Source organism: Pteronotus mesoamericanus, unplaced genomic scaffold (assembly GCF_021234165.1).
Source record: "Pteronotus mesoamericanus isolate MK-2021 breed Mesoamerican mustached bat unplaced genomic scaffold, CSHL_Meso_final contig_33, whole genome shotgun sequence".
NCBI lineage: Eukaryota > Metazoa > Chordata > Mammalia > Chiroptera > Mormoopidae > Pteronotus > Pteronotus mesoamericanus.
Window position 1 is genome coordinate 1,709,260 of NW_026555135.1, and position 23,962 is coordinate 1,733,221.

The following is a 23,962-nucleotide window of genomic DNA, read 5'->3' on the forward strand; positions in this document are numbered from 1 at the left end:
GAACAGAAAAAGATATACCATATAAAGAATAGAAAAGCTGGAGTAGGTATTTAAGAAAAATTTTTAAAAAAATATTTTATTTATTTTTAGAGAAAGAGGGGAAGGGAGGGAGAAAGGGAACAAGAACATCAATGAGTGGTTGCCTCTGGCACACCCCCCTACTGGGGACCTGGCCCACAATCCAGGCATGGGTTCCAACTGGGAATTGAACTGGAGACCTCTTGGTTCACAGGCTGGTGTTCAATCTACTGAGCCATACCAGCCAGGGCTGGTGTAGCTATTTTAACATCAGACAAAACAGACATCAAGACAAAAATTATCAAAAATAAAAAGGGGCATTTCATAAAGTGTCAGTCGCTACATCAGCAAGATGGGAGCAGTGCTACGAGATGTTTATAGCTGTAAATCTACTCTTAAGGAGTAGATTAGTACAATTCTTAAGGATCCTAGGATTTTCAGATGAAAATAAACATTGGCTTCAACATAAAGTCACCAGCTGCATTAGCCCCTAACAAGAGAGTCAGCCTGTCATTTGAAGCCAGGCACTGACTTCTCATCTCCAGCTATGAAAGTCCTAGATGGCATCTTCTTTCAAAAGAATACTGTCTCGTCTACACTGAAAACCTGTTAAGCGTAGCCACCTTCATTACTTATCTTAGATCTTCTGGATAATTTGCTGCAGCTTCTACATCAGCACTTGCTGCTTCATCTTGTACTTTTATGTTATGGAGAGAGTTTCTTTCCTTAAACCTCATGAACCAACTTCTGCTAGCTTCCAGGTTTTGCAGCATCCTCACCTCACTCAGCCTTCATAGAATTGAAGAGTATTAGGGCTCTGGATCAGGCTCTGGCTTTGGGTAATGTTGTGGCTGGTATCCAAACCACTAAAACTTTCTCCATTGCAGCAATAAGGCTGTTTACTTTATTGTCATTTGTATGTTCGCTGGAGTAGCTGAGTAGTGCTTTTAATTTCCTTCAGGAATTTTTTCCTTTGCATTCACATTCAGTTAACTGTTTGGCATAAGAGGCCTAGCTTATGGCCTATTTCTGCTTTTGATGTGCTTTCCTTACTAAGTTTAACCTAGCATTCAACTGAAAGTGAGAGATATGCGACTCTTCCTTTCACCTGAACACTTAAGAAGACACTGCAGGTTTATTAAGTAGCCTAATTTCAATATTGTTGTCTCAGGGGTAGGGAGGCCCCAGAAGAGTGTAAGAGGTGGGGGAATGGCCAGTCAGTGGAACAGTCTGAACAAATACACACACACCATTTATCCATTAAGTTTGCCATCTTATATGAGCATGGTTTGTGGTGCACCCAAAATAATTACAATAATAATAATAATATTAAAGATCACTGATTATACATCACCGTAACAAATAATGAAAAATTTGAAATATTACCAAAATATGACACAGAGACACAAAGTGAGCAAATGCTGTTGGAAAAATGGGGCCGACAGACTTGCTTGATTCTGGGTTGTCAAAAACCTTCAATTTGTAAAACCACAGTATCTGCGAGTGCAGTAAAACAAGTCTTGCCTCTACAAAGCTATAGTAATCAAAACAGTGTGGTACTGGCATAAGAACAGGTATACAGACCAATGGAATGTAACAGACAACCCAGAAATAAACCCTCACATTTATAGTCATCAACTGATTTTTAACAAGGGTGCCAAAGCAATTCAATGGGGGAAAGAACAGTCTTTTCAATAAATGTTGCCGGGAAAACTAAATATCCACATGCAAAAGAATGAAGTTGGACTCTTACCTTATACTAGATACAAAATTAACTAAATGTGATTCAAAGACCTAGACTTAAGAGCTAAAATTATAAAACTCTTAGAATAAAACAGAGGAGAAAATCTTCATGACACTGGATTTGGCAGTGATTTCTTGGATATGACACCAAAAGCATAGGCAAAAAAAAAAAAAAAAAAAAAAAAAAAAAGACAATTGGGTTTGATCAAACTTAAAACTTTTGTAAATTAAGGGACACTGTTAAGAGAGTGAAAAGACAACCCACAGAATGGGAAGAAATATTTGTAAATCCATATATCTATTAAGGGATTAATATCTAAAATATGTAAAGAGCTATAATTCAACAACAAAATAAACAACCCAACTTAAAAATGGGTAGAGGACTTGAATAGACATTTCTTCAAAAAAGATATACAAATGGCCAGTTAGCAAGAAATTCAACATCAATAATCATTAAGGAAATGCAAAAATCAAAACCACAATGAGAAAGATACCACTACACTTTCATTAGGATGGCTATTACTAAAAAAAATCAGAACATAAAAAGTACTGATGAGAAACTGGAACCCTCATACATTGCTCGTAGGAATGTAAAGTTGTGCAGCTGCTGTAAAAAGCAATTTGGCATGTCTTCAAAAGTTAAACACAGTTGAACATAGAATTATCATATAATTCAGTAATTTCACTCCTACATATATACTAAAAAAGAACTGAAACCAGTAACTCAAGCAGACACTTGTATACCAATGTTCAGAGCAGCATTACTTAAAATAGCCAAAAGGTAAAAACATCAATGTCCATCAACAGATGAATGGATAAACAAAATGTGATATATACATACAATGGAATATTATTCAGCCATAAAAAGGAATGAAATTCTGATACATGCTACAACATGGATGAACACTGAAAACATTATGCTAAGAGAAAGAAGCCTTTAAACCCAGTTTAGAAGAGGCAGTTCTTATAGGAAGCACTTTCCCTAGATTACAGTCCACTAACTGATGTTTTAAAAGGGAAAAGGTAGAAAGTACTAAAAGGCCGAAGGCAGGCAGGTCGCTTCATCAACTCCTCACTTAGCGGGGATTTTATACTGCCCTAATATTACCCCTGTGGACACCTGCACCAGTAGTCTGGCCTGTGGCTTCAGTTTTCTATAGTCAAGAGGACAGCTATGGTTTGTACCAAGGCAGGGGCTAGCCCTTTTTCTATAAAGGGCCAGATTGTAAATATCTAACTCTTAGGCTCTAAGGTCTGTCATAACTCTACCATTCAACTCTGCCTTTGTAGTGAGAAAGTATGGCTGAGTTCCAATAAAACTTAATTTTTAATCCTCACCTGAGGATATGTTTTCGTTGATTTAGAGAAACATCGCTGTGAGAAACGTCGATTGGTTGCCTTCTGTCCACGCCTCAACCAAGGATTGAACTCACAGCCTCAGTATGTGCCTTCACTGGGAATCAAACCCACAACCTTTTTCGTGTATGGGACAATGCTCCAACCAACTGAGCGAACAGGCTAGAGCCAATAAAACTTATTTTAAAAAACAGGTAGCAGGCTGGATTTGGATTTGGTGGGAGGGCAGTTTACTGTCCTTGTACCAAGGCATAGGTGGGTTAGGAGTGAGGTGGCAAAAGTGGAATTTAAACTACTTTTTTTTTTCTTTTTAATCCTCACCTGAGGACATTATTTTCATTGCTTTTAGAGAGAGTAAGGGAGAGAGGGAGGGAGACAGAGACACATGGATGTGAGAGAGAAGCACTGGTTGCCTCCCATACATGCCCAGACTGAGAATCAGGGATCAAACCTACAACCAAAGCATGTGCCCTGAACAGAGATCAAACCCACAACCCTTCCGTCATGACGACGATCCAACTGAGCCACAAGGGCCAGGGCCTAAACTACATTTCTTTTTTCTCTTTTTTAAGACTTTATTTTTTAGAGAGAGGGGAAGGAACGCAGAAAGAGAGGAAGAGAAACACAAGCCCCCAAGGACCTGGCACACAAAACTACTTAAAAAAAGAAATTTAGCCCCGGTTGGTGTGGCTCAGTGGATTAAGTGCTGCCTGCAAACCAAAGGGTCGTTAGTTTGATTCCCAGTCTGGGCACATGCCTGGATTTCAGGCCAGGCCCCCAGTGTGGTTGCATGAGGGGCAACCACACATTGATGTTTCCCTCCCACTTCCTTCACCTCTCTAAAAAATAAAATATAAAAAAAATTTTTTTTACATTTATTTTTAAAGAGTACAGAAGGGAGGGAGAGAGAAACATTGATGTGCGAGAGCTGTATCTACCTATTGCCTCTTGCACGCCCCCAACCGGGGACCTGGCGAGCAACCCAGGCATGCGCCCTGATGGGAATCGAACTGGCAACTTTTCAGTTCGCAGGATGGTACTCAATCCACTCATCCACACCAACCAGGGCTTCTTTTCTTAATACATCCTGTTACTGCCTCCATCAGGAGCCTTGTTTTCAAGCTGCAGCCACTCTCCTTCACCTTTAACAGCTAAAAAGTTTTCTGACTCCCCAGGGGCTTCTCACTTTTTTGGTTGTTTTATGTTTTGGGATTCTACATTCCCCTTTATAGTTCTAGAGAGGAAATAAAGAGTACAGACTAATTCTCCACTTTGGCAGGACTGGGAAATCAAGTCAATATTGTTTTCTTTTGTGTTTTATTTATATACTTTTGGCAGCAAAACTTCATTTATTAAAAAAAAAAAATCTGGTATATGAAGACTCTTCACTGCTTCAGTTGAAGAACTCCAAGCTAAATAAAAATACCAATATTAAAAGCAACATAACTGATTACTACTGTCTTAAAGATACATAAAAAAAAAATCAAATGCTACAGTGTAGGAAATCAATCACCCCTATGTCACAAATCACAACTTCTTCCAAATAAAGAATATGACCCATTTGCCATATTGAATTGATATTTATTTCAGGACATGCCATGTCAAAATAAAACAAAAGAATCAACCCTTGCCTTTAACAATAATATTGTAATATAAAAGCACTTTACAACTCCATCCCATCTTTGAGTATAAGTTACTGGTATGTGGGCTAATGATTATCTTAAAACATTTCGCTATTCAGTCCCATTATCCAAGTGCTCTCTGAATATTAGAAGGTGATAATAAATGGGAAGTGGAGGAGAAAGAGGAAAGACAGGGGAATAAGGTTCTCCCAGTAAAGGTTTTGTTGCAATGAGGGAATGAAGAAGTATGAAGATATTTTTGTTGTATTTTCATCTTTATACTGTGTTAAGTAATGCTTACAACATAAATTCAGCAGGTTTTTCCTGAGCTGTAACTCAGAAAATTTCTTCCTGCAAATAATGTATTTACAAATGTGTTTATTAACTTACACAGCAATCTCACAATAACTAGTAAATATTAAAATGGTGCACTCCTAGTATATTTGTTTGCGGTGTTTTAAGGAAAATACATATTGCCATGGTGATGAAGCTCTAAATAGATTAAACAAAACATCTAAAAATTAAAAGTAGTTTTCAAAAGGCAAAGAAATAAATATCACCAAAGAAAAAAGATTAATTGTAGCTCTTTAAATATAAAACTAAATACTAGTTAATTAACCAAACTATACAAATCTAATAAAAAGCAAAACCAGCCTGAAAGACCCAACATTTAAAAAAAGCTAAAAAATAAGGCATAAATCTGCATAATATTGAGTTTTATTTCCATTCTCTCCTTACCCTCTTCTATGTATGCTTTTTCAGATCTGCCTCTAGGGACTTATAGGAAAACTTGCTGTTTTCAATCTGACCTCAAACATCCTGAACAAAGTATCTGCTATTTTGTTGAGGATTCTTTTGTTGGTACACATTAGATATCATTGTTTCTACTGGGTATAGTAGTTTTGATCAAGGTGGCAAATTTAAATTTTTCCACTGGTTCTTCTTAAAGGAATTTGATTTCTACAGTGCCTTGCCTGCATAGCATTAAAAAAAAGAGAGAGAGAGAGAGAGAAATCTATTGCTTAAAAAAAGGTGGGGTTTTTTTTGTTTTTTTGTTTTTAAATAAACAGGGTATCTCTATCTTGACAATTTTAAAATCTTGGGATAGTTTATTAGAAGAACTAAATATTAAAAACCTGTTCTGGAGCACTTTTACTTTTCTCTCCCAGAGTCTAACATGTGAAAGGGTTATTTGTTTTGATCAGAAATATACTTTTGTTCATTACTTATAAGTACTATGTTCATTAGGACTCATTTTAAAGATGCACCAGAACACTTCAAGCACTGCCTACCATGATAGTTGAGTTTTGACCTCAAATAAGGTCTAAATAATTTATATCAGTGCTCAAGAATAATTTTGGACACATTGACCCAAGGCCTAGAGCAAGTATCACTAAAACGGGAAGATAATTCTAATGGGCTTGGTCTGACTGCTGCTTTGCCACCTCTTGTTTGTTCTGAGGGAGGGAGAGTAATAAGAATAGAGACAGGGGTAAGACAGAGGTGAAAAAAGCAGGGAAAGGTCAAGTAGGTAGGCAAGTGCTGCTGTGAACAACTGTTCCTTAACCAAGCCACATACGGTTGAGATTTCCATCATTTTGAAGTGCATTATCAAAACATTAAAAAGGAAAAAAAAGTTAAGAAAATGTATCTAATTTTTAAAGTTATCACTGGAATATGCTGGAATCATCTGACTTTTTGTAAAATATAAATAATAAAGACACTGACTTTTTTGTGCTTGTGAAGCTAATAGATCATCTCCACGAGACAGGCAGCAATGATGAATTGCAATACGTTATTACTGAAGGGAAAAGGTTCAAGCCAATATTCACACTGCAGTCAATGAAAGAGTAAGGGGGCCAAAGCAATGAGCTTCTGGAGAAAAGCTGAAGATGCCAAGAGGGATTAGCAGGAACAGCCTCCTTCGTTGACTGGTTGGTCCTGAGGCTTTTCCAGTTTTATGTCAATCACTGAAACAAAAGTTAAGGAGCTATAAGTAGGGAAGTACAATTCCAATTCTGAACACTCACATCTCTGGCAAGTCCCTCCCATCCCTATCAACAGCTACTATTCTCTATACAGCTAGCTCACCATACCACAATATGCTCAAATGGAATAAACTTACTCGTATTTACTATATGCAGCATGATCAGAACAAAGTTAACCTCTTTATTCCTGGAAATCTACCCTAATAAAATTATTCTATAGGAGCAAGAAACCATATAAAGATGATGTTCCTTTTATTATAGATAATTATGAAAATAGCCTAAAAGAGTTCTAAGAACAGGGACAGAATTTAATAAATGATGGGACTTAACTCTGTAGAACACTTTATGCTATTAAAATAAAGGCTTAGAAAACATAAAACATTTAGAAGTGGGAAGAGCTGAATACAAAGTGCTGTAAATCCTATGGCTTAATAAAAATGCCTGCATATGGAAAAGCAGTAGAAGACAAATATACAACAATAAAAATATAAACATTCAAAATCCCTTAAAATAATTAATATTAGATGTGTTTTGTTATGTTCTGTTTTTGAAAGCATAAGCCATGATAAAGCTCCAGACTGAGTTATTTCCTCCCTATGTCAAGTAGAAAGCTTGAATGTTAGAAAAAGCAGAGGAAGAAAACATGATACACACTGTGGGGAAAATGTGCAGTCAGGACTTAAAATTAAGAAGACTGGTATTCTAGAGTTTCCTTCTCATTAAAAATCAAGCAAACAAATAAACACGAATTCTCTCACTGATTAATTGTAGTGAGCAGCAGGGCACAAAGTATACCCCTTGGATAACCAGATCTCATTTGTCACAGAAAACCGCAGAGCTTCTATGCGCCTAGGCCATCAATTCCTGACTGCAAAAGACAGTGGCATAATATTTCTTAGCCAACCAAGTGGGGTGGTAAGGACTAGTGATAACAACATCTTCCGATGACACAGGAAGGATACTGTCTTCTCTGCTTCTGTCCTGTGTGCTTTCCATTCCAGGCAAAGCTGCTGCAACACGTCGGAAGAGCTGTGGAGAAGAGAGAAATGAGATAACTGGGAGGGAATTCAGCAAATGGCATCAAGTAAAGGTGAATGACCACTGCATTCTGTGTTCAAGGATACAGCTTCTAGGTTATTTCTTATTTAGACCTTACCACAATGAAAACATCTTAAAATATCTATTTATTCTATAAATAGAATACTGTATAAAAAACACTATACTAAATACAGAGGTATAAAGATATGATCCTTGCTTTCCACCTGGTGATATGAGACATGAACAAACAGTGAAGAAATAAGCGGTAAAAATGTCATGTGAGTCATAAAAACTAAGAACTTAGAAACTCAGAGTAAAGGACAGATTGTTCATTTCGTAAAGTTTATAGTGGCATCCCTATCTTTTATAAAGGGTGAGGTTCTAAAGATGGTGTATATATAGTGAAAGACAGAATAGTCAAAATTATCCTGAATAATCCTTTAAGAAAGCACTATGTTAGAGACTAGCATACCACCTCTTAAGCTAAACACAGCTGTCTTTTCCTCTGTCATTGGAAAGAGCACGGGTGGAATGGTTGGCTTGTCTGAGGTATGATGTAATGAAAAACATTTACAGAAGAATCACGCTCAAGCCTGGTGAGATGTTCACTAGAGGCATGTGGGAACAGAAAGGTCTAATGACAGAAAAAACAGCAGTTTCATACCTATTTTGCCCCCAAACCTAAAGCATATGCTCACTGGGTAGAATAGCACATAAAACTGCTGGATTTGCCCTGGCTGGTGTGGCTCAGTGGACTGAGCACTGGCCTGTGAACTAAAAGGTTGCAGTGTTAATTCCCAGTCAGAGCATATGCCTGGGTTGCAGGCCCTGGAAGAGTCAACGAATTGATGTTACTCTCCTTCTCTTTCTCCCTTCCTTCCACTCTCTCTAAAAATAAATTGATCAATTAAAAAAAAAGAAAAAAAACCCTGCTGGATTATTTCAGTCGCTTCTTTGTTAGGCATGCAGTGTAAAATTCCTATAAATTAAATCCACATGTGATATAACTCTCTCTACTAAGCATTTGCTTACTTGAGGTATTGTCTCATGTTCTCTAGGGACATAGAAACGAACAAGATGTAATTTTTTAATTCAAGGAGATCACAGTTTGGCAAAGAAGACAGACTCAAACAATTTCTTATGTGACAACTTGATTAATGCTATAAACCAAGGCAATACAAAATGATATAGGAATACAGATGAAAGAAAGCTCTTCTCAAGAAGCGGGGAAAGTCTTCAGGTGGAAACATCTGAGTTGGGATCTAAAGGCAGTTTTAAAATTTTGCCTGGCTGAAAAACACACTGTGTAAAGTGTTCAGAGTTTACATGCTCTGAATTTAAGTGCTCCATAAATGTTGCTGAATTAAAATGAAAAGGAAACAGAAAGAACAAAGGCCAGAGATGAAAGACAGGTTTTAATCTGTTTGGGGAAAGAAGTATAGAAAATAAGTGAATTTTTATCTGCAGGCAATCTCTCAATGGGATAGGATTAGGGAAGACTCTTAAGGAAAAGTACTATGATCTTGGTTCTATATGGTTTAGTAGCACTTTAGAAACATACCAAAGTTATGCACTAGCCTCAATATTCAACTCAAATCAGCTCTTAAACATAAAATTGTAGAACACTTAATTTAACATCTTCTGGTATTCCAGAAATTGTGCATGATCAAAGATCATGTGGTTATGTAAATTATCTATCTAATCAATATGACATTAATTGTGTAAGGTGAGTCCATTTGGATTAATATATAAATACTTATTTTCAAATATAGAGCAACATTCTAGATACAAGAATAAATGCTGCAATAATTAGTGATTGTGAAAACTGTTAATTTTATGAACAAAAATAACTTTAAATTCACAAAACTGAAATAAATGCAGAACTAGATTGATGGAGTAAATTAGATTAACTTCAGAAAGAATATTATGCCGCTTTAAAGCAGCAAGGGTTTGTAAAAATTTAATTAATGCAAAGTTAGACAAAAATTCTAATCTTTTTGAAGTTTTTGTATATTAGCATTAGATAATGAATTAAAAAAAGAATACCAACTTTGTGAGCTCAAAATTTTATACACCAAGGAAAAGTCTAACACCCATTAAAAATCACCTTTCATCTAGACACAAAGAATACAGAGTATGAAGTAAAACATATGTTACAGAAATAAGAAAGTCTAAAAAAATTTATTCCCCTATGATCATCAGCTAAAAACAACCATCTATTTAGTACTGCAAATAGACAGTAAGTATAGTGACTACAGAAATAATCTAGCAGCTATCAGATCAAAATTTGTATCCCAGAAATTCATTCTGTAATGGTAGTATTTAGTCTTGGTCACAACGATTTTAACACTTGGTCATCTAGCCAAATGCAGAGTCAGCACATTTCTGATTTAAATAGAGATGAGGGCAAGGGAAAAGAAGTGTGAAAATTTTCAGAGGCAAGAACTGCCAGAATAAAATGTTCAGAGGTAGAAAAGCACAGAGCATATTCAAGAATCATTATGTGGTCCCGACTGGCCAGAGCAGACTATGTAAAAGAATTAGGATGAAACTGTATATTGAAGGACAGATTAAAAAAGACGTGGAAGAGATAGGGACTTGTCCTGCAAACAAAGAGAAGGAACTATAAAAGCCACTTGCATGAGGACTCCTATCACTGATTCCAGTGTCTTCATATGGCTACAAAGACATATATATCACATACTGAAAGCAGCAGATAAGATGAAATGGCAGAAATCTAAAAACAAAAATGTAAAGTGCATTTAGCATTCTGTGTAGGCCACTAAGGTGGCAGTCTTCATTCTGTCCCTTAATTTTCTCATCTGTAAAATGGAATTAAAACAATACACTTAACGGACTGGATTATTGTGAAGCTCAAGGGAAATCATGTTATATTATGTTAACTGCTTAGGACTGACCTGTTATTTAGAAAGACTTTAATAAACAGTACCTGTATTTCTACCAGATATTAGTCACAATAATTGATGGTCCTGCAGGCTACATTTTCCAAATGTTATGATATTCTGCACTATAGCAGAATTATAGCAGATTCCAGTATTATAGCAGAACACCAACAGGGACAAAATTCTTTTTTAAGAAATTATGTAAAACTTTTGGAAAAGGTATGGAGGTTGGGAGAGACCTTTTGAAAATACAGAGCAGAACTGAAATGTTTTTACTTAGAAATATCTAGAAATTTTTCCAAGATCTCATAGTTTGTTTCTGACATGAAATATTAACTACTTACTTGTTCAAGATAAATACCCCCATTATTATAGCTTTTTTACTTCAAGGAGAATTAATTTCTCTAATCCTTCCTTAGATTTCTTCTAATAAAAAGAGGGACATAATTGTGAAGTTCAAAGGACACAATGATGCTGCTTCTCCTAGGAATATCCTTGCTCCCAGCCCAACCTGTCTAGCTGAAACTCATCTTCAGGATCCCTAGTGATTCCTTAGAAAACTTCCTTAACTCATTCAGATTCCTTCAATTCCATCACTCTCCCATCTAGTAAAATACTTCTATATATACTCTAATAGCACCCTGTTTCCTCTTTTGGAGCAATACACTAATTGTAATGGCCTATTTACTTCCCTGTCTTTCCCTCTAAATTTTAAACTCCTGGAGGGCAAAGCTCATATTTCATCTCTTTGTTATCCTAGTACCCAATAGGCAGTAGGTATTTTTTAAAAAATATTTTATTTATTCATTTTTAGAGAGAGAAAAACACCAATGTGTGGTTGTCTTTTTGAATGACCCCTACTGGGGACCTGGTCTGCAATCCAGGCATGTGCCCTGAGTGGGAACTGAACTGGCAACCCTTTGATTTGCAAGCTGGCACTCAATCCACTGAGCCACACCAGCCAGGGTGGGGTTTTTTTTTGCTGTTTTTTTTTAATGATAGTTGAAAGACTGACTAATAGGTGTGAAAACATATTAGAAAGCATAGAGTGCAGTTCATACAGTTGATTAGTACTTTTAGCTTACAGTTTTTTTGGGTTCACTTGCATCTGAATTACCATGTCATTCCTTAGGAATGACTATCCATAATACTACTTAGCAGATGATCACCGATCTGAGAATGGCTGTTCTTTTATCAAGTGAAAGAAAAACTAGCAATCCTTACATCTACTGAATCCTCCTGATACCCCACCCAAATGGACAACAAAATAAATAAATTTAGTTCCTTGAAGAAAAAAGAAGTATAAAAGGGATTTTATTTTTTTATTTAAATATTTTTATTTATTTTTAGAGAGAGAGGGGAAGAAAGGAAGAGAAACATCAGTGTGTGGTTGTCTTTCACATGCCCCCTACTGGGGACTTGGCCTGCAATCCAGGTATGTGCCCTGACTAGGAATCGAACCAGTGACCCTTTGGTTTGCAGGCTGGCGCTCAATCCACTGAGCCACACCAGCCAGGGCGGGATTTTAAATTTACATGGAGAGAGTGACAATGAGGGAAAACTGTGATAAACTTCAACTTGATGAAAAACAAATGCTGCTGAGTAATATCTCCAATCAAACAAAAAGGATTCAATTAAAACACGCAAGTATAATGGGAGGTGATAACACTTTTGCCATATACTAAAGAAATAGCAAAGCTAAGATTCCAAGGTTCACATTCTTTCTATTACTTTATGCTACCTAGTATAAATGGAAGACCTTTCTATATGAAAAGCACAGTGAAAAGGGCTACGCAAATAGCTGAAAATCCTGAGTATGAAGAATTTTTTCCTGAAAAACTACCACATGCAATGTCATAGAGATAAAAACTTAATCCATTTTCTATGACTAAAACTTTTATCTGTAGTGTTAATCAATGTATTTTTAATTTTTGGTGCTGTCAAAATATTTCAATTAAACTCAAAGAATCAATGTCACTCACTTGTACTCACCTCAGAACACTGCAAAATGAGCCAAGAAAATACAAAAGCCAAGTTCTATCCTTACAGAAATATATATGACAGGAAAGAAAAGATTCTAGGGGTTTAAGTTGTTTTAACTAATCGTTAAAGGAAAATCCATTTCTTAAATGTCAATGATATACTAACAGAGGCTTCTGCTGTATTACAAGTCACAAATGACAAAATATGGAGTCAGTACAGTTGTTTATATATACATATATATATATATTTAAATCCTCATGTCTATATTTACTGAGTAACCACTTTCTATCAACATTTCTCTCCTTGCCAGCATGCTTCCTAGAATATTTATTTTCGGGAAAAAGAGTATTAATTCCACCCTGACCTCTAGTTGTATGGTATTTTACTTGTAATTTCTAGAGGGGAATAGGCATATTTAAATTGAAGTGACAGCTCTAGCAAGTATGGCCTGGTTGGTTGGGTGCTGTTCCACAAAGTATAAGATCACTGGCTTGGTTCCCAATCAGGGCACATGCCCAATGGATTGCAGGCTGGTCCCCAGTTGGGGCGTGGCCAGGAGGCAACAGGTGGAAGTTTCTCTCCCTCTCTTCCCCTTTCTCTAAAAATAAATAAATAAAATCTTAAAGAAAATTGCAGTGACAACTATGGGAATTGGCTCTGGAGATGATGACAAGCTGAATATAGCTTTTCATAAAAATTTTCAAGTTGAGTATTCTGGGCTATAATTTTACCTATTTAATTTAAAGGAGTAAATTGGAGAAGGAAATCTCAAAGTAAAATCACTGTTGCTACCAGTTTTTATCTTTACTATAAAATTAACTACTTTATTTATTTATGGTTTAGAAAAAATTTTTTTTTAATTTGTTGATTTTAGAGGAAGAAGAAGGGAGGGAGATCGATTTCTGTTGTGCCACTTATTTATGCATCCCTTTGGTTGATTCTTGGACTGAACCCCTAATCTTGGCATATTGGGACAATGCTCTAACCAACTGGGCTACCCACCTGGCCAGGGCTTAACCAAGTACAATCATACCTCGGTACCTGTTGGCTTCCAAATTTGTCAAACCCTACACTCGTCACATTTTGACAAGAAAAAAATGTTTCAGTGCTCTGAGCTTGCTCGGGACTTGTCGTATTTGCTAGAACTTGTGAGTCAGGACACTGCCCCGCAAGAGAAAAACACTTCATCATTTGGTACTAGTTAGTTTTAGCACCTGTCATGAGTTCCGGAACGAATTAACGACAAGTACAGAGATACCGCTGTATTTTATAAGCAAGAAATTCCATCCTTCAAAGAGCAAGCTAAGTTAATCAGTTCCACCAACTTACAGAAAAATTTCCATTATGAAAATAAACGTTGTAAGGGTAGAGAGTATTTTATATGCCACTGTAATTCTCATATGATGAATGCTCAGTGTTAGCTGACTTTGAATTTTTGCTAGATCTCTATTTTGGTTTTGGTAGTCTATCATTTCTTAACTAAAGGATTATTTTAATACCTTTCTTCTTCTTCTTCTATTTTTTTTTTTTTTACAATTTTTAACTTGTCTCCTTGCTTCCATAATTATCCTCTACAGTCTATTTTTTTACAGAACAGCCAGCCAATGATTTATTTCAAATACTAAATTTCATGTCAAATCTCTGTTTAAAAACTTCAGCTTCCCACCTTACTCTAAGTAAGTGTTCAAACTCTTACTACAGCCTACATGGACTAATAGTTAGACCTCTGTCCCCTAAAACTATCCTCAATTTCTATCACATGCCCCTCCCCCTCATTACACTCTGTTTTTGCTGAACTCCTTAATATCCCTCAAATAAGTACCTTTGATCTTGTCACTGCACTTGATGCTTGGAATGTTCTTCCCCAGACATATGACTTACTTCCTTAATTCCTTTATTTCTTTTTAAGATTTTATTTATTTATTTTTAGACAGAGGGGAAGGGAGGGAGAAAGAGAGAAACATCAATGTGTGGTAGCCTCTTGTGCACCCCCTACTGAGGACCTGGCCCAAAACCCAGGCCTGTGCCCTGACTGGGAATTGAACCTGCAACCTTTTGATATACGGGGTTCCAACTAACTGAACCAACCATCCAGGGCTGTATTTTCAATTATTGCCTAACTCAACATATTAGAATGTAAACTCCATAATTCTACGACTTAAGATGTTTTGTTTACTGTTATTTCTCAGTACCTATAACATAACAGAACTAGGCATGTAGGGGGTGATCCATAAATATCTGATGAGTGAATTAATAACTGAGTAAGAGCATGGTCAGTATTTCTCTTTCTACCAGTTCATATTCATCATAGAGTTGGATTCCTGCACATTCAGTGATATTAAAGCCCTATTGTGTTAGGGATGTGAAATATAAAAAAGTAAATTAAGAGTAAGATTAAATATGAGAGAGACAGAATACTGTAGGGTTAAGAGCACAGCTTTTGGAACGAGAGACCTGGGTTCAAATTCTATGTTGAGCTATAATCTATTTTTTAAAAAAATTATTGATGTTTAGTTGAGAGAGAAGAGAGGGAAACATCAATTTGTTGTTCCACTTATTTATGCATTCAACTGGTTGTTTCTTGTATGTGCCGACTGGAGACTGAACCAGCAACCCTGGCACATCGGGATGATGCTCCAACTGAGCTACCTGCTACCTGGCCATGGCCTTGAGCTACAATACTAAGTAAATTACTTAGCCTCTAAAACTTTGGTTTCTTAACAGTGAAATGGATATACCTATCTACTTCATAAGGATACTGGGGTGCTATGAGAATTAAGTGAGATAAATACCTGGTACATTAACCGGCTCTAACACATAGTATTTTAGATAATTCTGGGAAAGTTATACTACTTCTGTGCTTCAGGTTTTCTCTCTATCAGAGCAACATTAGCAGATACTTAGAGGACTGTTACATGGATTCATACTTATATTCAACAAATACCTAAACACTTGTATGTTGTATGTAAGAAGACAATAAAATGTTTTAAGGTTAATATGGATGGCATAATATTTATACCATGTGTGCGAGGTGGTCTTGTATTATATGTTAATTTCTCTTCTTCCTTGGAGCATACCCTGTCTTTTATCTATCCAAATCAACATTCCTCAAGGGGTTTAGCTCAGATTGCAGCATTTTTAAACAAATCCTTCCTTGATTATCCTAACCGTATGTGATCTCATTCATTTCTTCAACAAATATACCTCCTTGTGACAGCATTCATTTTACATCTCGATAATTACTATGGATCTTACTGTCTGTAGCATTCGGTAGGCATTTATCAGTTATTACCTACCCTTTAAAGCAAATTTTTTAGGAGAATGTGACTCTTAATACATAACTGTACTATAAGCTTCTTGAAATAAAAAATTGTGTTTTATATACTTTTATATTCTCTAAAGAACCTAGATGGTCTTGTATATTGAAGCTACCTGATACCTGTGGAATAAGGTACACAATAAAAGCACAAGATTAAGACCTGCTATGAGTCAAGAACTGTGGTAGACATGGATATGGTACTGTGAAAAAGACATCACTTCCAATGCTTAAAATACTTATGCTATCTCAGCAAGTATAAAATAATTTTCTCACACGCAACTCCACTATGAATATGTACACAAGCTTTCACTGACCTATTAGCACTAATGCCCACCAGCTATCACTAATTTCTCACAAAGGTCTTCGTTTTCTTTCAAATAAATCTTTTTCTTCTGACAAGCACTGATAGTTTAAGAAGTTAAAGATCAAGGAGCATGTCTGTTCATTTCTAATGTAAAATTAGAGAACATAGTAAGAAAGGTGACATGCATACACTTAACACTTTATTAAAAGCCTATACTAATTCTCAGATAAAGACAGGTGGAGCCCTAAATAATAAACTTATCATCACCATTTTCTCCAGCAATTTAAACACCATACCACTTTTACAAAAAAAGAAATATTACATTAAAAAAAAAACAGAATTAGAAAAATAATGGGTAAATATTTCTTCCTAGGCTATGTTTTTAGGAAATATTGAAGGTAATAAAAAACATCACTTAAATATCCAATATAATACAAATGATCATGTTAGATATTATTTATTCTAGTTCTAGCCCCAACAATTTTTACTTAAAAACTGCAACAATATTCTTTAAAACAGAATCAGGGCTTCAGAGTTAAGTGCTTAAACCAGATGAAGGGTTAAGCACAGATTTTAAATAAGAAGGAAAGTAACAGTATTGGGTAAGAATAAATTTGTTTTATTTTAAGCCAAAGTTCTCAGGCACTAAGGCCCAATCAGCTGAATCATGGTCAGATATTAAATGATGCATTAACAAATTCTCTCCTGGAATTGTTTAAAAAAGAAACAGAGAAACAGAGAAAGCCCATTTTAAGCTTTTATTATATGTATTATAATTCAGTACATGAGGGAGTAGGAAGGTGGAATCCAATTAGCAGAATAGCAGAAAGCTAGAAAACAACTTTGTACATGGAAAAGTACAACTAGATGGTACCTTTAGTACTGATAAACATCGTTTATACTTCTTGTGTACCTTACAGTGAAAAAGCACGATTTTGTCAAATAAAATGAGTAAAATGCACAATCACCAAAAGTAACTGCTTTGCAAAAACATACATGGCTAAACAAGCACACACAATGCTTACTTATGATGACTGTGACTTCCAATGTTTTTCAAGACAGTGACTGGACTATACCTGGTAAATTTCTGAATATGAGCACCATTTCTGAATTGTGATTAACCTACAACAAACACCTGAAAGGGGCCTGAGACTATTTCCTTATAATATAATTACCTCTGCTGATAGGTTTTACTCACTGACCAAATAATTTAACTCAAAATTTCACTAAAGTTGGTATTAGATAAATAATAATATGCAAAATTCAGGAATAAACTGGCCTTCTGTGATAAATAAAACTAAGTATGTACATGATAAATAGTCTCAGTTATTTATCAGGTATTAATTTTTACCCCCATAAGTTTAGTAGTCTTCAGTTTTGGTAAGAGTAGTTTATATAGGAACAACACTCTTGCAAATATCAATTTTTAACTCTGAACAAAATATAATAAACAGCTATTTGAAGACTCTTAAGAGCAACAAAAAGCAGTACAGACTAGGGAGATTTTAATCCTGGGAAGAAGAAAAACCACACTCACTGGGTGAGATCCATGTTTATTCAGGTTTTCCCAGGAGCCATTCATAGACTGTGAAATATGGAGAGGCTAGAACTCAGACGGAAAACTAGAGTTTTACAGGTTTGAGGTGTCAGTGCACAGTAAGCATGACTGAAAAATAACAAAAAAGGAAGACACAAGAGGAGAAGCCCTAAAATCTAAATATAAATTTCTATCAAATCCTCAATTGATTCTTTAATGGTATGTAGGTAAGAGGGACTCCAAGAAGCCCTTGTGAAAGCTACAGGCTGAAAAAAATGTGCACCAGCTACTGCTTGCTTTTTGGATACAGCTTAGAGTTTTAATTCCACCAAGGTAGAAAAGCTTCATAAACATTTGAGGCAATCTTCAGATCCACCCAAATAAAGCATAACATCAAGAATCCACAAATTCAAGGTGATAACCCAGCAATACAACAACATGCCATAATAAAAGTTAGAACTTTGCCCCCCAAAATAACAGACACCAGAGTATCTATTGAACAAAATACTGAGCAGATAGCCAAAAATTACTAGACATGTGAAGAAATAGGAAAAACATGCAATCGAGAGAAAAATCTAGGATTGAAGTACAATATCTGAAATAATAAATTCACTGGATAGACTTAATATCAGTTTGAATATGGCAGAAAAGGGATCAGTGAACCTAAAGACACATCAATAATATTATTCAATCTGAAAGAGAGCAAATAATAAAAACAATGAGCGAAGCTTCAATGACCAGTGGGACAGTATCAAGCCACTTAATAGCTGTGCCACTGGAATTCCAGGAGAGGAAAGATACAGGGTAGACTTCCAGTGAAGACGGGGGTGTAGGCAGACACGCTTTGCCTCCTCATGCAACCAAAAGAAAAATCACAACTAATATCACAACAAAAATACCCAGAACTGCCAGGAAATCAAACTGTATGGAAGTCTGACAACCAGAGTTATTCATCCAGGTGGATAGGAGGGGTGGAGATGGGGAGCCAGGGCAAAGAGGATGTCATGAGGCAGAGAGGCAGTGGAAGTGGCAGAATGGGCAGTCCCACATTCACACGTGGTGCATAAAAATCAGGTGGATACCTTGGGAACAAACAATCCCAGCGCCAGACCAGGCCGCACAGCCCAGGGTTCCAGTGACAGGAAGAGAAAGCCTTATAACTTTTGGCTGAAAAAACTAGTGGGCCTTAGGGCAATGGAAGAAACTGCCAGTTACTCAGGAGAGTCTGTTTAAAGGGCCCACACCTTCTTAAAACATATGCAACCCCACACACTCCAGGATTCAGCAGAGGGTAGCAGCTGGAAGGGCACCAGTCACATATGGGGCATACGGAGTATGGGTGAAGTGACTGAAAATGAGGTGAGTTCTGGACAAGCCTCCAGAAGCCAGGCTGCGGCCCCGTTCCCTCTCTGATCCCCCACTGCACAAAGCAGTGAAGTGGATTGACCCAACCTGGCAAAACCTAAGGCTCTGCCCCATACAACTTGCCAGGTGCACTAAGACAGTGAGTCAAAGTAGCTCTACCTAATACACTGAAACAAACAGAGGGAGGCTGCCAAATTGAGGAGACAAAGAAACATGGCCCAAACGAAAGAACAGAACAAAACCCCAGAAAAAGGACTAAAGGAAGCAGAGATAGCCAACCTATCATATACAGAGTTGGAAACACTAGTGATCAGGATGCTGAGAGAAATCACTGAATATGGCAAACACATAAGGGAAGAAATGAAGGCTACACTAAGTGAAATAAAGAAAAATCCACAGGGAAACAACAATGAAGGGAAGGAACTCAGATTCAAATCAACGATTTGGAACATACAGAAGAAATAAACATTCAACCAGAACAGAATGAAGAAACAAGGATTCAAAAAAATGAGAAGAGAATAAGAAGACTCCAAGACATCTCCAAAAGTGCCAATATGTGAATCATAGGGATGCAGAAGCAGAAGAGGAAGAGCAAGAAATTGAAAACTTATTTGCAAAAATAATGAAGGAAAACTTCCCCAATATGGCAAAGGAAATAGACTCCCAGGAGATCCAGGAAGCTCAGAGAGTCCCAAGGAAGCACGCGCTGAGGCTCATAATTATATTACCCAAGATTAAAGGTAAGGAGAGAATCTTCAAGGAAGCAAGAGAAAAGAGGAGACAGTTACCTACAAAGGAATTCCTGTAAGACTATCAGATGATTTCTCAAAAGTAACCTTGCAGGCAAGAAGGGGCTGGCAAGAAGTATTCAAAGTCATGAAAGACAGAGACCTACACCCAAGATTACTCTATCTAGCAAGGCTGTCATTTAGAATGAAGGGCAGATACAGTGCTTCCCAGATAGGGGAAAGTTAAAGGAGTTCATCAGCACCAAGCCTTTATCATATGAAATGTTAAAAGGACTTATCTAATAAAAAGAAGATCAAAAACTATGAACAGTAAAATGACTACAAACTCACAATTATCAACAACTGAACCTAAAAAACAAAAAAACAAACAAAAAACCCCAAAACAAACCAAAAACAAATGAAGCAAATAATTAGAACGGGAACAGAATCACAGAAATGGAGATCAGAGGGGAAGGGGAGGGGGTGAATGGAGGAAAAGGTACAGGGAATAAGAAGCATAAATAGTAGGCACAAAATAGACAGGGGGAGGTTAAGAATAGTATAGGAAATGGAGAAGTTAAAGAACTTATATGTGCGACCCATGGACATGAACTAAGGTGGGGGGGGAATGCTGTTGGGAGGTGGAGTGGAGGGGAATAAAGGGGAGAAATAAATGGGACAACTGTAATAGCATTATCAATAAAATATATTTAAAAAAAAACTAAAACTCAAAAGGCACAGGATTTCACACTGAATTACAAAGAAAAAAAAAAAAATTAGATCCAACTGTATGCCATCTGTAAGAAACTCACTTTACAAAGAAAAGGTATTCCAAGCAAATGATAAGCAATAAGAAAGCAGGTGTGGCTATGTTAACATCAGATAAAGAGGGAGACAAGGAAAATTAAAGAGGCATATTTCTTAACATTAAAAAATTCAATAAAATAGAAAGACAATAGCTATCCTAAATAAGTATGTACACGCTAACAGAACTTTCAAAACACATCAAGTAAAAGCTGACAGAACTAAATGACAATACAGAAAAATAAAAATATTTATGTAGACTTTAATACTCCTTTCTCAATAATTCATAGAATGACACACAAAAGATTAGTAATACTATATAAAATTTAAACAATGCCATCAAGTTTCTTGACCTAGAATATTCTTTTCCAGTGCACATAGAACTGAGAAAGGCCATATGCTAGGCCATAAAACAAATTTACTTATATACACTTATCAAAATTCACCTAATTAGCTCCGAACAGTGTGGCTCAGTTGGTTGTGCATCGTCCTGCAAAGCTAAGAGTCACCTGTTCAGTTCCCGTTTGGGGCACCTGGTTTGCAGGTTCAGTCCCCAATCAGTGCAGAAAAGAGGCAACTGATAGATGTTTCTCTCACATCAATGATTCTCTTCCTCTCTCTCCCTTCCCCTCTCTCTAAAAATAAATAAAATCTTTTTAAAAAATTCACCTAATTGTAAACTTAAGATACATGCATTTCACTGTACATATGTTTATGTTAATTTAAAAATTAAGAGAAAAAAAGTTAAAGGGAATTTATCTGCTTATAGGCAGGTAAGGGGAGTGCAAGAGTACACTTCCTGTGTCTGTTGATTCTTAGTTTCCTTCAGCTGAAAATCATCCTTATGCCAAAGTGACATATTGGGAGTGGCATACTATGATCTCCTTCAAATGGAAAGCAAAGAGTATTACAGCGGAAACATGGGTGAATTCTTTCCATAGTTATTACTTCTTTGGTACAAGTTCTATTGGAACATACATTCTTGCTTTCTATTGCATTCCACTGAATTTTTTTTTTTTATTGATTTTAGAGAGAGAGGGAGGAAGGCAGAGAGAGAGGGATAGACAGATACTGAGTGGTTGCCTCCCATACGCACAAACCAGGGATTGAACCTACAGCCTAGCTATGTGCCCTGACTGGGAATTGAACCCCCAACCTTATGGTGTCCAGGAGGGACAACACTCCAACTGAGCCACACTGCCAAGGGCCACTGGATTCTTTATTAAATTATTAAAAGTAATTAAGAATATATAAAGTATATTTATAAAAAAGGGGGGAGGCAATTCATACATAGTCCTATTAAAAACTTTTTGCAAAAAAAAAGTTAAATGCTGGTTCAGCTGAATTCAAAGAAAGTCAAGATATATGAGTATCTATGTCTAAGTTTAAATCAATGTAACCCTAGCTTCTCTAAGTTTCTTCAGTCTAGCTTAGAAAACTAAGAGTCAAACTCAATAAATTAATTTTATTCTTATGATAGAACTTGGCAGCTCTCAGTACCTGCTAAAAAAAATACAGCATATTAGTCTTTCATTCAATGAACATTTATTAAATTCAGGCTCGTAGGAAGAAAAACTGACAAAAAGCTTCTATATTAAAAGAAAGAAGGGGTGCTACTGCACATAATTAGGTAAGTTACTTTAAATGTGTGTTTTTTGGGGTTTTTTTTTTTTTAGTCTTTTAATACACTTTATTTTGAGGCATACAGTTTTTCTTAAACATCTATGCACAATACATGGAAAATGCCCTTATGAAGGTGGGCATTTGTCATATGTGATACAGAAAACTTGTTAAAAGCGTAGTTAATGGACACCATTTTGAAATAGTTCACAAAGCTTTTAAAACCAGTGCAAATTTACTACATTAATAGAAAGCTTTTTAACTCCAGTGAATTGTTTTTCATGCTTTTATTCTATTTCATACTCTGAAAAGGAGCTGACTACCTGTTTAAGATTAAACACTTGCATCAGTGAAGCATGCACAAAGTATCTCTTTTCTAATGCGTCACATCTAATCTGGTAATTGCAGTTAAAATAATCCTTTGGAGGGTAGAAAGGGTCTTAGAAAGCACGTTAGGGTTTCAGGGTGAAGGAAGGGGACTCCTTATTTGCTGAAATACAGTTCTAGCACAGGTAAAATTTTCAAGTAAGTTCCCATGTGAGGTCAATAATGCCAATTCCTGGACTATACCATTAGAAGCAAGATTCTTAATCCCCATTGCTCTTAATACGTGGTACTGGTTCTATAACATGGAAAGTCTTAATTGGCAACTGATGATGTAAAAGTTGAACTTCAGAACCCAAAACAAAGGATATACTATAGTCAGGGGGCAACCTAAAGCCAAAAGCCAAGTGTGGTGTATAGCCAAGAATTCTTTAGTATCCAGTTCATACACAGTTGATTCTAAAACACAAAACATGAACCACGTTTTGTGATTTTGAATGCATTCTCTGAAGTGGACCAATATGGCTTGCCTAGACTATTCTGGCAGATTGAAGATTGAGAACTTTTAAAAGGGTGTTAGATAATATCTGAAGAGTTATTAAGATTACAAACATGTTCAGTCTTGTACTACCACTAGGTACCAAAAATAAAAGGGCAACGACTGAACATCCCAGAGTTAATGGGAGACAATGTTCATTATTAACCATGCAGGATGCTTATGATCAACGTAAAAAATGCAACTGTGGAAGTGTGCTAAGTGAAATTGTCAGAAATTATGTACAATTTTCATTACCTTAAAACAGATCTTTTGGACTATCTCAGAGTATATATTTTTGCAGCTTAAGACTTGGTACTAGTTTTAATATTTAACACTTACTACCCCAACAGAAAGTTTGTGATTACTCTTGCATATAAAAAGCTAGAGGTTAAATGAAAAAATCGTTTTGCTGTGCTTGTTACATTTTTAAGCCTCCCGAAGGATGTAAATTTGAACCTTTATGATCTTTAGAATTCCAATATTGTTTTTCCATTTCTTCCCTGTAGCCTTAAGCTAAATTACTTCTCACTTAAAAAAAAAACCCAAAAAGCTGTAATGAAGATCTCCTCACTTTAAGAATATTTGGCTGTAATGTATCTAGTAATAAATTTTCTAGTAACTTTTCTTAACATTTTAAATTACAGACATTATATATTGGAAACCTGAGTCTGCTGCAGTCATTTAGAAACACAAGACGATTTGTGTTAAAGGCTTTTTCTAACATCTACCACTAAAAACTTTTACCAAAAAATATAGATCTCAGATCATTTGA

At 36.1% G+C, this 23,962-nt stretch overlaps 1 protein-coding gene across 2 annotated transcripts in view; it reads right to left on the reverse strand.

The window, feature by feature from the left end:
* Window positions 1–1,986: 1,986 nt before the first annotated feature.
* RAB6A (RAB6A, member RAS oncogene family) overlaps window positions 1,987–23,962 on the reverse strand; it is a 65,536-nt gene continuing 43,560 nt past the window's right edge. Inside the window, exons 7-8 of one of the 2 annotated variants that reach the window (XM_054576255.1) lie at window positions 7,690–7,756; window positions 1,987–6,709 (exon numbers count right to left, since the gene is read on the reverse strand). In XM_054576255.1, coding sequence (XP_054432230.1) covers window positions 6,645–6,709; window positions 7,690–7,756 — 132 coding nt within the window. In that variant the 3' untranslated portion in view covers window positions 1,987–6,644. The remainder of the gene's footprint in view (window positions 6,710–7,689; window positions 7,757–23,962) is intronic. The other variant, XM_054576253.1, reaches the window with a different exon arrangement.